Here is a 12,466-nt window from a genome sequence, read left to right as displayed (position 1 = left end):
TGTCATTCGTTTGAAGCCAGTCGACCTCCTGCAGCCACTTTTCTGAGAATACGCGCTTCTTTTGCGGTTCAGGTTCAGTCTGGCGTTTCTTTGGAGGTGGAGGAACACCAAAGACAAAGAATGAAAGACAGAATCTAAGGGCTTAAGAGTGAATGAATGAATGAAAACTTTATTTAACAGATTGCAGAATGGGTACAGACTAGTACGGCTCAATACACACAATTGTTAAGGGGATGCAGACCAGAGAAAGACGTTTGTCTTGTTTACATCAGGGTCCCCCATTTTCAATTCATATTGACATTTATGACATACTCAACATACATGACATTTATGGCGGACATATAGGTATTTAGTACTGATACATTTGTGACATATGCGGTATCCAAATATACAGTACTGTTACTCATAGATCCTGACAGAGTATATACATATGATGGGGAGGGGACTGTACATTAGGAGGGGGTGGGTGGGTGGGAGAGAAATATACATCCAGTGGTGAGGAGACTGTACATTTGGAGGGGGAGAATATATACATGCGGTGGGGAGGAGACTGTCTATTAGGAGGGGGTGTGGGGTTTGGACATTTACGGTGGCCAGTTTCTAAATGCAGCCTCCCGTAAGTGCTCTTTAAGAGCGGTTTTGAATGTGGGTAGGGATTCACATTCCTTTACAGCTTTGGGTAGGGCGTTCCACATTGATGTGGCATAATTGCGAAACGTGTTTAGTCCCTTGTTTGAGCCGAATCTGGGTTTAACATGATTTGTTGAGCTTCCTCTGGTGTTGTGGTAGTCACTGACCTTTGGGAAGTATTTTGACATGTACATGGGTACCTTAGTCGTATAGTGTATCTTGTAGACCAGGCCCATTGCAAGTTGCTGTACTCTGTCGTCTACTCTAAGCCATCCTAAGTTGTCAAAGTGTGCAGCGGTGAGGTGGGTTCTAGGGGTAAGGTCAAGTAGTAGTCTGACTAGTTTGTTTTGTGATGTTTGTAATCTTGTTTTTAGCGCCTTTGAGGTGCTTTGGTACAATGAGGTGCAAGCATAGTCGTAGTACCCTTGAATGAGTGCTCCTGCCAGAGTCTTCACTCTTCAGGGTATTCTTGTTTACCAGAGAGGAGATCCGGTACAAGAATCTAGTTCGTTGGTTGACTTTTTTTTACTACATTGGATGCCATTTTGTCACAGGAAAGATTTGCCTCTAGGATGGAACCCAGGTAGGTAATTTCATCTTTCCTTGTGACAATATTGTCACCCACTGTAACTGAGAAGCCGTCGGTCTTGCTGAGTTTGTTATTTGAACCGAAGAGAATGGACTCTGTTTTGCCCATGTGTAATGATAGTTTGTTATCAGAAAGCAGCAACATGTCTATAAATTACATCTGCACAATCCAAAACTGATAAGAAAACAGCTTTAACAATATTCTTCCTACTTACTATAGAAAATCTGGTTATGTTTCTGTACACGAGGCAATTTCTTTGCCATAATTTACTTACAGTCTATATGGTATTTAAATGTAAATTTCTCATCAAGCCAGATGCCAAGATATTTATATTCTGTAACTGTCTCAATGTTAGGCATTCACAGGGGATATATGCAGATTATTGTAATCAATATGTCTGGCTCTAGTAATAAATTAATCTTGCAGTCAACGCACTAGAGTAAAATAGCAGTTTATCAATGGCTAGTTGGACAGAATCAGCAATACAATACACAATAGTGTCATCAGCATAAAGATGTATTTGACAGCCACTTAAATATGAGACAAGTAGCATATAATTAAATATCAACAAAGTGTTGATTAAGATAGGCACATCTATTTCTGTTCTGATATTAAACACTCATATAAAGAAAATGTTTTTGTTTTTATTGGAATTTAGCAGGATTTGAATAGAATTTAGTTCCTTACAGATTATATGCTGATTATTTCTAAGTGGCCTAAATGCAGACCAATTTGCTTTTCACTTCCCCGCCATATTGTTGTTTGATTCAATGTGAGGTACAGATGTGAAAGTGCCTGTTCACCTCAATGTTAAAACTTAGCTATAAAAATGCCACTTCAAGAACTGAAATTGTAAAAAAAAAAAAAAAAAAAAACAGGCTGCAGATACTATTGGAATTACAAGCTGATGATCATGACTGTTTTTCACCGCCGTAGTTTTTGTGTTTTGAAATACATGGAAGTGAATTAGTAATCGGCTAATTGAAATGTGTTCATTGTGATCTACAAAAATAAAGATGGTGGCAAAGTGACTAAGGCAAATGGGATGGATCCCCATTGTGTCTACCAACAACATCTTTTTTATTCTAAGCTTTTTGAGGGGTGCATGTTTATTAACGATTGATAGGAAGGTCTTCATGAAATAATGTTTAACGATTTATAGGAAGGTCTTTATTAAATAATGCATTCTGTGACTGCTGAAATATTGCCAACATACTATGTTTTCTCCGTGATGTTTACATCTCTTGCCTCTAATGGCACCCCTGATAAACGGTGTTCTTGCTCTCATGTCTTGCAGTTTGCCACTGATCACATCCAGCTTGAAATAGTAGGTACAGAACACAATCCATTCAATCTCTTATGTGTAAACTACAGTAGGTTTTGTTGCTGTGTTGGCTATATTAAGTGGTTCTATCCACAGTCAAATATATAAAATTTGTTTATGTTAAACAATTTGGCATTTCTGTTTTCTTGTAAATACCCACTGGTCTGGTGCATGCAACTCGGAATATTGAAAAACAATGGTGTCATTAATCAGCAGCTCTATCGGTCACTCTCTCTCCACTTGAAACAATGTGCTTTATTACAAGATAAAACCATTACCTGATGAGATTACCATGATATATACTACCAGCAGATGGTCTTCTATCCATTCTAACACCTTGCTGTGTGTCTACCAGGCGCTGAGCACCAAGCTCTTGAGAAGGTGAGACTGCGGGCCTCGGAGCTGATTAGCTGTGAATGGTGCAACATTAGGCAGCTGCCGGTGTTGTTCTTCCAGACCACTAGGGGGGAGTGTCTTCGGCTCCGCACCCAGCTCAACATGTCTCAGGAGAGAGGTGGGCCGTGGTACGACTGTGCTGGTAACCGTGAGTACAAGGCCTCGCACCCTAGAGAACCTGTAGGCACGTTTCTGTATCTTGTTGGCTTTTCTTCACTGAATTTATTTAAGCCTTGTTACTTACAAGGGTTTTCTCCGACTGAAGACATTAAGTCAACTAATGCTCATATGTTTTTGTTGACTTATAGAGTTTTCTGCTGTAAATGTCTTTTTTTTTATTTTTTTTTATAATTACTCAATAACTTTAATCATATTTAGAACTTCAAAATGTTTCCTCTTTTAGTCATGTTGCTCCTGTTCAGTGTCTCTTTCCTGTACCCACCACCACAGTATGAGACAGCAGACCCACCACAAATACATACAATAATAATATGAAGTACTTATCACGTTGCAATGCACATGCAACACTTCCTTTCGCTACTTGCCTCGGAGGCTGCGGTCCTCTGACTCTGGTCTCCTCTCCCATCCCCACCACCAACCTGAGCATTGTCGGTCCTAGAGCCTTCTCTGTTGCCGCACCCACCCTCTGGAACTCCCTCCCTCCACACATCCGCAACACTGCATCCCTGGTTCAAAGCACAACTCAAATCTTACCTCTTCGCCAAATTTATTAATGACTCTGCCTGACTCCCCTCTTTTTACCCAATTGTTCCTCTGATTTCCTTCCCTTTAGTTGGTCCCCCTCCTCTGTTAAGCGCCTTCGCTATATGCATTTTATACCTGCTATAGACCTGTCACCACCAGAGAAAGCTCTGTCACCACCACAGATACTCCTGTCACCACCAGAGAAAGCTCTGTCATCACCACATATACCCATCACCACCAGAGATACCTGTTAGCTTTCGTCTACTTTTTACTATGATGTATATTGGTATTCAGATTATTATTATTATTTATTTTCCATATGCAACAAGTACAATGGGATTCTTACTCCTCGTTTGCGCCACAGCATAAAGGAATAAAAAGCAACAATTAACAATACAAATATATATCCTGTAATTCGTAAGATAGGTCTCTGCATTGTGTTATTTGATGCTGAAGAAAAGTCACTTGAATGAAAGCTCCCTTTGAGATACGATTCATTGACATGGGCTCTGGTATTCCTTGGTAACACAGGTTTATTGACATAAACGGTTACAATATCATTAAGCTGAGCAGTGGAGACTCAACTCTGAGTACCAAGATTCTCGTCTCTGTTGTGTTTACACATTCATCAGCTCCGGCACCTAAAGTCTAACACAACCTCTGATCCAAAAGGCCCCGGAACCCTGTGTTCCGACAATGCTGATAACACATAGACAACTGTGAGGCGTCTTGCAGCCGACTTGGTGAACCCAGAGATAATGATTTGCGGAAGGGTTGAATAGGCCGCAGGCATCTTGTCCTCCAAGAGAAAACACACAAATTAATGTATAATGAATACTTAATGATCATAAGTAATTAGGCTTGCATGGTTTATAGTAGTTTTATCCTTAATAAAAATCCACCCAAACCCTTCATACCACCACCACAGATACCCCTGTCACCACCACAGATACCCCTGTCACCACCACAGATAACCCTGGCTGTCACCACCACAGATACCCCTGTCACCACCACAGATACCCCTGTCACCTCACCACCACAGATACCCCTGTCACCACCAGAGATACTCTTAAGTAGCCGTGAGAAACACTGCTCATTCTACCTGAATTTCTTTTTAATTAATCAAGTGAAAGCATTTGAATTGACCATGACCCCAATTAACAATAGGTCATTAATGAATGAAAGCATTTCTACAGTGCTTTTCCACTCAAATCACTTTACACTGGAGTCACTGCAGTGAGAGCAAATTGAACCAGCAGTGCTAGTGTCGTGGCTGTGCTAGTGTCTCAGAACCCAGAGCACTCAACCCATTAAGCTACACAGGACCACAAAGAGGGGATGTTTTTGAATAAAGAGGAATGTGTGCCTAATTATTACTTAGATTACATGTACATTCATACCGGTAAAACCTTTTGGGGGGGGGTTGAAATAAAGAAGACAATTTATCAGTTTGCTACTTGTTGGAACAACCTGTTTTCTTCTTGGTCTCCTCAGACTATAATGAGAAGTACATTATTCTCATCTTGGAGAACGGAATGTCGACGAAAAAGCAGACTGTCTTGGAGAGCATCCTGGTGGAGATCGGCAAAATAAACAACCTCAACCATTTCCCGGCCAAGCTTTCCTTGGACGAGACCAACATCAGACTGGTCAACTACAACAGGGCCACCAATAAGAGGGACGAAAAGGTGGGATTTTCACATAGAGAGATCTAAGATCTATTACATTTACATTCACATTTAGTCATTTAGCTGATGCTTTTATCCAAAGCGAGTAAGCGACATACAAGTTCTGTACAACAAGTCAGCAGGAAGGGTACAACTCTGGCAGCAAAGGGTAAGTAACATTGTTTGTCAAACAGTGTCGCACTTGAGTGCATATTAGCATAATAGGTAGGTAGTAATATAGGCATGGTAGATTCCTTAGTAGGAGAGTGCATACTAGTGAAAGACAGTACATGGTTCGTACTATTATAATTTTTTTAATATTCACTTTAGGTATTGGTTGAAGAAGTGTGTTTTTAGTCGATGATGTAAGATTGGGTTTCAGCTATCCTGGCTGGTGGGAAGTTCCTTCCACCATTGTGGAGCAAGGACAAAGAATACCTGGCTTCTCTTTGATGCCCCCCCCCCCCCCCCCCCCCCCGGAGCTGGGATTGGAGTGTGTCTGAGGAGGCCAGAAGATTCAGTGCGTAGGGTTCTTGAGGGTGTGTAGTTATAGACCATTGGCCGGAGGTAGGCAGGAGCTGTTCCCTTCGCTATGGTATGCCAGGTCAAGGACCTTGAAGTGGATTCATGCTGTGATGGGAAGCCAGTGCAGCTTTCTAAGAAGTGGGGTAACATGGGCTGACTTTGGTAGGTTGGAGATCAGGCGGGCCGCTGTGTTCTGTATGAGTTGAAGTGGCTTGGTGGCGGTAGTTAAATTGTAGGCAGAGACATGACTTGATTTCAGGAGGAGTTGAGTGGCTTCTTTTGTCAGGAAGGGGCGGATCCTTCTGACATTGCTCAGGAAGAATCTGCAGGTTCTGGTTGTTGTGGCGATGTGAGCGGAGAAGTTAAGCCGGTCTTCAAGGACTACACCTAGGTTCTTGGCGGTCAGGGACAAAGCCACGCTACATCCTCCACTGTGAGAGAGGTCGTCAGCGAGGAGGATTTGGAGGGCAGGTGAAGTAACTCTGTTTGCTTAGGTTCAGTTTGAGGTGGTTGGTCGTCATCCAGGCGGAAATGTCGGACAGGCAGGCCAAGATCTGCTCAGAGACTTGGATGTCTGAGGGCGGAAAGGAGAGGAAGAGTTGAGTGTCATCAGCATAGCAGTGATATGAGAAAGCATGAGATGTGATAATGTTACCCAGAGATTTGGTGTAGAGAGAGAAGAGGAGGGGTCCAAGGACCGAACCCTGGGGGATACCAGTCTGTAGGGGGAGGGGGGCTGACAGGGTCCCTCCAGGGTACCTATGATACTTGATAGGAGCAGTTGTCAGTAGGGTTGGGCATCGTTTGGATTTGAACGATTCCGATTCTCCATTTCGATTCCTGTTCTAAACGATTCTCGATTCCGATTCTTTGAGGTGCAGGTCAAAACAGGTCACAGTTTATTTTGCATAAGTTAGGAACCGGTTCTCGGTGCCCAACCCTAGTTGTCAGGGTAGGATGACAGCCATGCCAGCGCCGAGCCTACAACTCCCATTCGTGCGAGGAGTGCAGAGTGAAAAGCCTCTGTGACCGATATGAGGACCGTCTCAGTGGAGTGACCAGTCCTGAACCCTGACTGATTAGGGTCCAGGAGGTCGTTCTGAAATGGTTAGTTGGTTGGATACAGCACGTTCAAGTGATTTAGAGGGGAAGGAGAGAAGAGAGACAAGGCGATAATTATCTATGACAGTGGGGTTCAGGGTTGTTTTTTTGATGAGCGGTGCTTAGGGATGGGTACCGTTCACATTTGAACCGATACGGTACCGGTACCTGTGAATCGATACCGGTACCCAACGGTACCTTTTTTCGGTACTTTAGTCTCTAAAAATGTAATCTACCTACCTCAGTTGTGGAAAAAAATCCAAACATCAAATAACCCCACTTTCGACAGTTTTCGGCTTGCCATTGCCCCGACTGCTTTTTTTATTTATTTTTTTTTAATTTTTTTTATATCTTTCTTTCCCCTCCTTTTTCCCGATTTTTTTCTCCCATCCCACCCTTCCTGGTTGTTGTGTACTTTCCCCTACTGTTGGTCCGGGAGACCGGAGACTGTCACATGCTTTCCTCCGACGCATGTGCAGCCTGGGGCAGGCCAACCTGGCCGCTGTAGCGTGTGGGAGGCCACACTATCTCTCCTCAGTTCCAACCCTCGCTGAGCAGGCGCCCCGACCGAACTGTAGGGGTCGCTGTCCACAACGCCCAGGACCCCCCCTTCAGCTTTCCCACCCCCTGATACAGCCAATTGTATCAGTGTGAGAGGCCAGCCAAGCTGATAGCATCGCCGGGAGCTGGATTCGAACAGGCGAATCCTAGTGTCTCCCGGTGTTGGTGACGAATGTAATCTCCGTGCGCCACCTGCCCCCCCTCCGACTGCTTTGTTGTTGAATCAAGTCAAATCCTAGGTAAGCGTATATTGTGCGTGTGAACGTTGACATGAAAAAAAAGTGTAAAAAAAATAAATATATATATATTTTTTTTTATATTCTTTTTTTGCTGTATCTTACATGAATCGATGCTTGGTAGTACCGACGTGTTTCGGTAAGTACCTTTAAAAGTACCGAATTCGGTACCCATCCCTAGCGGTGCTACTCTAACTTGTTTTAGGGAGGTGGTTATGATAGGTAGTGATGAAAAAGAGGTTATGATAGGTAGTGATGTCACAAGTGAGGCGTGTCTTTTTATACTTCCGCTCGGGTCTGTCGTTCTTCTCTCACTCCATCTGACAAGCCATGGTCTGGGTGTGGAATGGTGAGCTTCTTGGCAAGGGGGACAGAGCTTGTCGAAGGAGGTTGAGAGGGCTGAAAGTAGGGTGGAGTTTTCCGTATCTGGGGGAGAGCAGAGAAAGTCTCACTCAAAGGTAGAGCGGATAGGATGTCAAAGGAGAGGGTGGAGGGTGACAATGAGCTTAGGTTGCGTCTGAATTAGACAGTTTGAGTTGGAGTGGGTGGGTTGAGGTTTAGCATAAGAGTGGTCTGATAACTGGAGGGGAGTTACCATGGTGTTAATTATGCTGGAGTCACAGGAGAATATAAGATCCAGGGAGCTGCCAGCTTTGTGGGTGGGAGGCATGAAGTCGTGGGAGTCGGGTCAAATGATTGTAGGAAAGAGACCACTGTCAGGCAGGTTGAAGTCACCCATTAGTAGAAGGTGGGTGCCATCTTCTGGGAAGGAGCTTAGAAGCATGTCCAGCTTGTCTGTGAAGTGTTCAAGAGGACCTGGAGGGCGATAGAGAATAACAAGGAGAGGGTCAGAGCAGGTCGTGATATTAAGCTTGTAGTCCATGAGGGAGAGGTCAGAAGACCAGTGCCTCCACCACACCTGGAAGGTTGTGGTGTGTGAGTGAAGGTGTCTGCTGTAGATGAAGCTGCAGGCGTCATTGAGTTATCTGCCGTTATCCAGGTCTCACTAAGAGCCAGAAGCTGGAGGTTTTGACTATAGGCATAGGCAGTGATGAAGTCAGATTTCCTGACAATTCCATAAGCCTCCACATACGGTGACAGGTATATTTGTGGCCGTAGGCCGGTAGCGGCGGTTGGCAGGGTTGCTTCCAAACTGGCCTGAAGTTGGTCTGGAGGAGGAGAGGGTAGGGATGGGTAGGAAGCACATTGTTGAGGGGATGGAGCTCTGGGCTATCGGCTCTACACCCTCTGAATCCAACCATGGTTATTATCCAAGGAATCCAGCCATTATTGGTATTATTAATAATATGAATGTATTTTTGTATATATCATCATCATCATTTATTTATTCATACATGGAATTACCACAGTCCAACAGTACATATTAATATAATTAACCAAATTCCATGGCCGAAAGGAACGGGAAGAAGAAAAATTCTTATATATACCTGCCCCTACACACATACAACACACCGATAGACTTATTGCGTAAAACCAAACAGAATATACCCATTTTGCAAAAAATGGAAACACCAACAGAACTAAATTAAATCAACATAAATAAACCCATTTTGTGTATCTATCAGTCAAACTACATATTTAGGTTAATTCATTTACACACACACACACACACACACACACACACACACACACACACACACACACACACACACACACACACACACACACACACACACACACACATTTATCTATACATTTATATAATGTATTATTCTATATACTTTATATACTATATAATTTTTATTATAATATAACAAAATCATAATATTTATACTACACTATATTGGTATACAGTATTATACAATATTTTAATATATTATTATTCTATGTTACGCTCCTATATACTATATTACTATACTCATACTGGACTATACTGCAATTCTATGCTATGTTATCCTGTTATGCTAAACTGCAATATTATACTAAACTGTGCTATACTGTCTATTTATCTTTTCTTTGTACAACCTTTTGAAGTGAAATATATTAGTAGAACTCTTCATCATTCTGCAAAGAGTTCCATAGTTTGATACCTATAACTGAGGTGCACCTTTGTTTTAAGGTTGTTCGTGCAAATTGGTGCTTAAAATTTAATTTCCTTCTGCTGTCATCTGGACAGGGAACGAACAACCTCTGTATATTTGCTGGTAATACTCTGCATTTTGCTCTAAACAAAACGAATAAAGTCTGTATTTCAGCTAACTCTTTAAGTTTCAATAGTCTGGATTTAATAAATAATTTGTTGGTATGTTCTCTTGAATCTACATTGTGAACTATTCTTACTGCTCTCTTTTGTAATATAAATAATAATTATTAATTATTATTATTATTATTTTTTTATCCACTTTTTCTCCCATTTTCTATATTTTCTCCCATCCCAATTTCGTATCATCCAATTCAACCCTCCCCTGTCACGAACGCTGTTTCTTGCCTCCCACAAGCCGGCTGCAATGTGGATTAAGTCATACATAGCACAAGTCCCCTCCGGTACTTGAGGTAACGGCAGTCGCATCTTTTCACCTGCGCAGCTCGATCTCTCAGTGGCGAAGAGTAACGCGTGGGAGGCTCACGCTGCCCCCGACACTTCCTGATTCTACTGCGCAGGCGCACCAACCGACCTGTAGGAGTCGCTGTCCACAACGCCCGATCCCCACCCATCAGTTTCCCACCCCCTAATACGGCCAATGTGTATTAGTATGAACGACCAGCTAAACTGAAAGCAATGTGGAGCGCTGGGCTCGAACAGGCGAGCCCAGCGTCTCTGCATTCGTGGCAAGCGCCTTGCCCACTATGCCACGTAGCCGCCCAATTATTTATAATTATTATAATAATAATATCTATCCATCCCTTAGAGGCTTAGACAACTATTTTTACCTTAAAGGGGCTATGTACTGCTATTCCTAGCACTATTTGGGCAACTTTACACAATTCCTGTTAGTCTATTGAAGACATTTGTAAGGTTTTTTTCAAAAAAAATTCATTGTTTTATATTTCTAATCAAGTACTCAAAACCATAATTTTTCAGCCTCAAGATTTCAGGCTGTTATGGCCTGGCTCCGCCCATAAGCACTTTGAGTGACAGTCAGTCCACACAGTCTGCACTGGTAGACAGAGAGAGAGAGAGAGAGAGAGAGAGAGAGGGAGGGGGTGAGAGAGAGAGAGAGAGAGAGAGAGAGAGAGAGAGAGAGAGAAAAAAAGACAGGCCATTATTGACAAGGCTCCCTCCCTCCCTCCCTCTCTCTTCCTTTCTCTCCCTCTCGGTGATGAGAGTCCGCGCGGCAGCTTGTGGTTTTTTTTTTTTTTTTTTTCTTTCAATCTCCCGTTTGCGGGTGTGTGGTGCGCGGCAGGTCCCCCCCCCCCCCCAAGTGCTCTCTATCTCTCTCTCTCTCTCTCTCTCTCCCCATGCAGAGTATGAGGAAGTGGTTTCCACTCGCTGTGTACAGTCAGTCTAGGTAGAATGTGGGCGGGCATTAGCTACAACCACAGAGCCAATCACATCACTGTCTGCTACCCAGCGTCCGAATGACGTGACTCAGCCGTTCAAATAAAAATGGCCTGATTTACTGGAGGAGGAAAGGGGCTGAGCTGAATCAGAGCAATCCGCCAATATGGTATTTAGACACTAAAACACATTGATACCAACTCCTATTACTATAATACAATGCTATAGAGACTGAAAAATGACATTTATAGTACATGTCACCTTTAAACAACTCTCTGCCTGTTCTGGCCTTTCCTTCACTGGGATGTGAAGGAAAGGAAAGGGTCCACTGCCCCACATGTTTTATACCATAGGTATAAATGTTCTTTTCTCATCAACACCTCTCTGTCTCTACAGGATAAGGCAACGCTAACCAGTGTCACCCAAGGCACACTAGTCTCCCCAGTCAACAAGGTCACGCAGGTCAACCCCACTACCCAGCCGGTATTGACACAGATGGCCATCCTCCAGCAGGCTAGCACGCTCTTTGATGATGAAGATCAGGACATGTCAGAGCTCTACCCCACATTCTCTGGACAAGTTGGTTATCTCTGACGGAATTCTTTAAGCCCGGGACCTGGGTCAAATCAAACATTATATAGTGCTGATTTAAGGGTTTAGCTAGTTTAAGGTTGGGGTTTATCTAGTTTAAGGTTTAGCTAGTTTAATGTTAGGGTTTAGCTACTTTAAGGTTTAGCTACTTTAAGTTTAGGGTTTAGCTAGTTTAAGGTTTAGCTAGTTTAAGGTTAGGGTTTAAAAGATACATAGTTTTGGGGGGTCTTTGTTGTTTCTTTTCCCTAAAATAATTGTAATTGTTGACCATTTCTTTATTGTTTACTATAGCTCTGTTTTTTTTTATTATTAAAATGTTTCCACCCTTTTTTGGCTTTACTTCCTCTGGCACATAGGACCTTGTGAAGCTTGTTGTATCAGTGATTGACCAATTAATGTCAAGAGCCATTTACCCAAATAAAAAAGACAACATTATTTTAATGAAAGTTTTAAATGATTGGCAGTGTTTGACTACATGTAATTATAGGCAGAGTTTAAAGGATAATACTTTTTTTTTTTTTTTTTTTGTGTGTTCATTCTTCAGTCATGAATTCATATGAGAACTGTTGTTCAGTATACTTTTCCACTATAGATATTTGGCAGCCATTTTGTGGCGATTCATAACAGTTTCCAGTGTATCTGAAGATGTACCTCAACACCTTGTAGATGTTCAAACCACAT

The 12,466-nt window shown here is 42.6% G+C and overlaps 1 protein-coding gene across 1 annotated transcript in view; it reads left to right on the top strand.

Moving 5' to 3' along the window:
* LOC311227755 (sentrin-specific protease 6-like) overlaps positions 1 to 12,225 on the top strand; it is a 35,667-nt gene extending 23,442 nt beyond the window's left edge. The window contains exons 5-8 of the mRNA XM_084313539.1: positions 2,517 to 2,550; positions 2,899 to 3,087; positions 5,139 to 5,332; positions 11,591 to 12,225. Coding sequence (XP_084169665.1) covers positions 2,517 to 2,550; positions 2,899 to 3,087; positions 5,139 to 5,332; positions 11,591 to 11,788 — 615 coding nt within the window. The 3' untranslated portion in view covers positions 11,789 to 12,225. The remainder of the gene's footprint in view (positions 1 to 2,516; positions 2,551 to 2,898; positions 3,088 to 5,138; positions 5,333 to 11,590) is intronic.
* The last annotated feature ends 241 nt before the right edge of the window (positions 12,226 to 12,466 follow it).

Source organism: Notolepis coatsorum (genome assembly GCF_963971535.1).
Source record: "Notolepis coatsorum genome assembly, chromosome: 4".
Lineage (NCBI taxonomy): Eukaryota > Metazoa > Chordata > Actinopteri > Aulopiformes > Paralepididae > Notolepis > Notolepis coatsorum.
The sequence above is the reverse complement of the archived record's forward strand: the minus strand, read 5'-3'. Positions and strand labels throughout refer to the sequence as shown.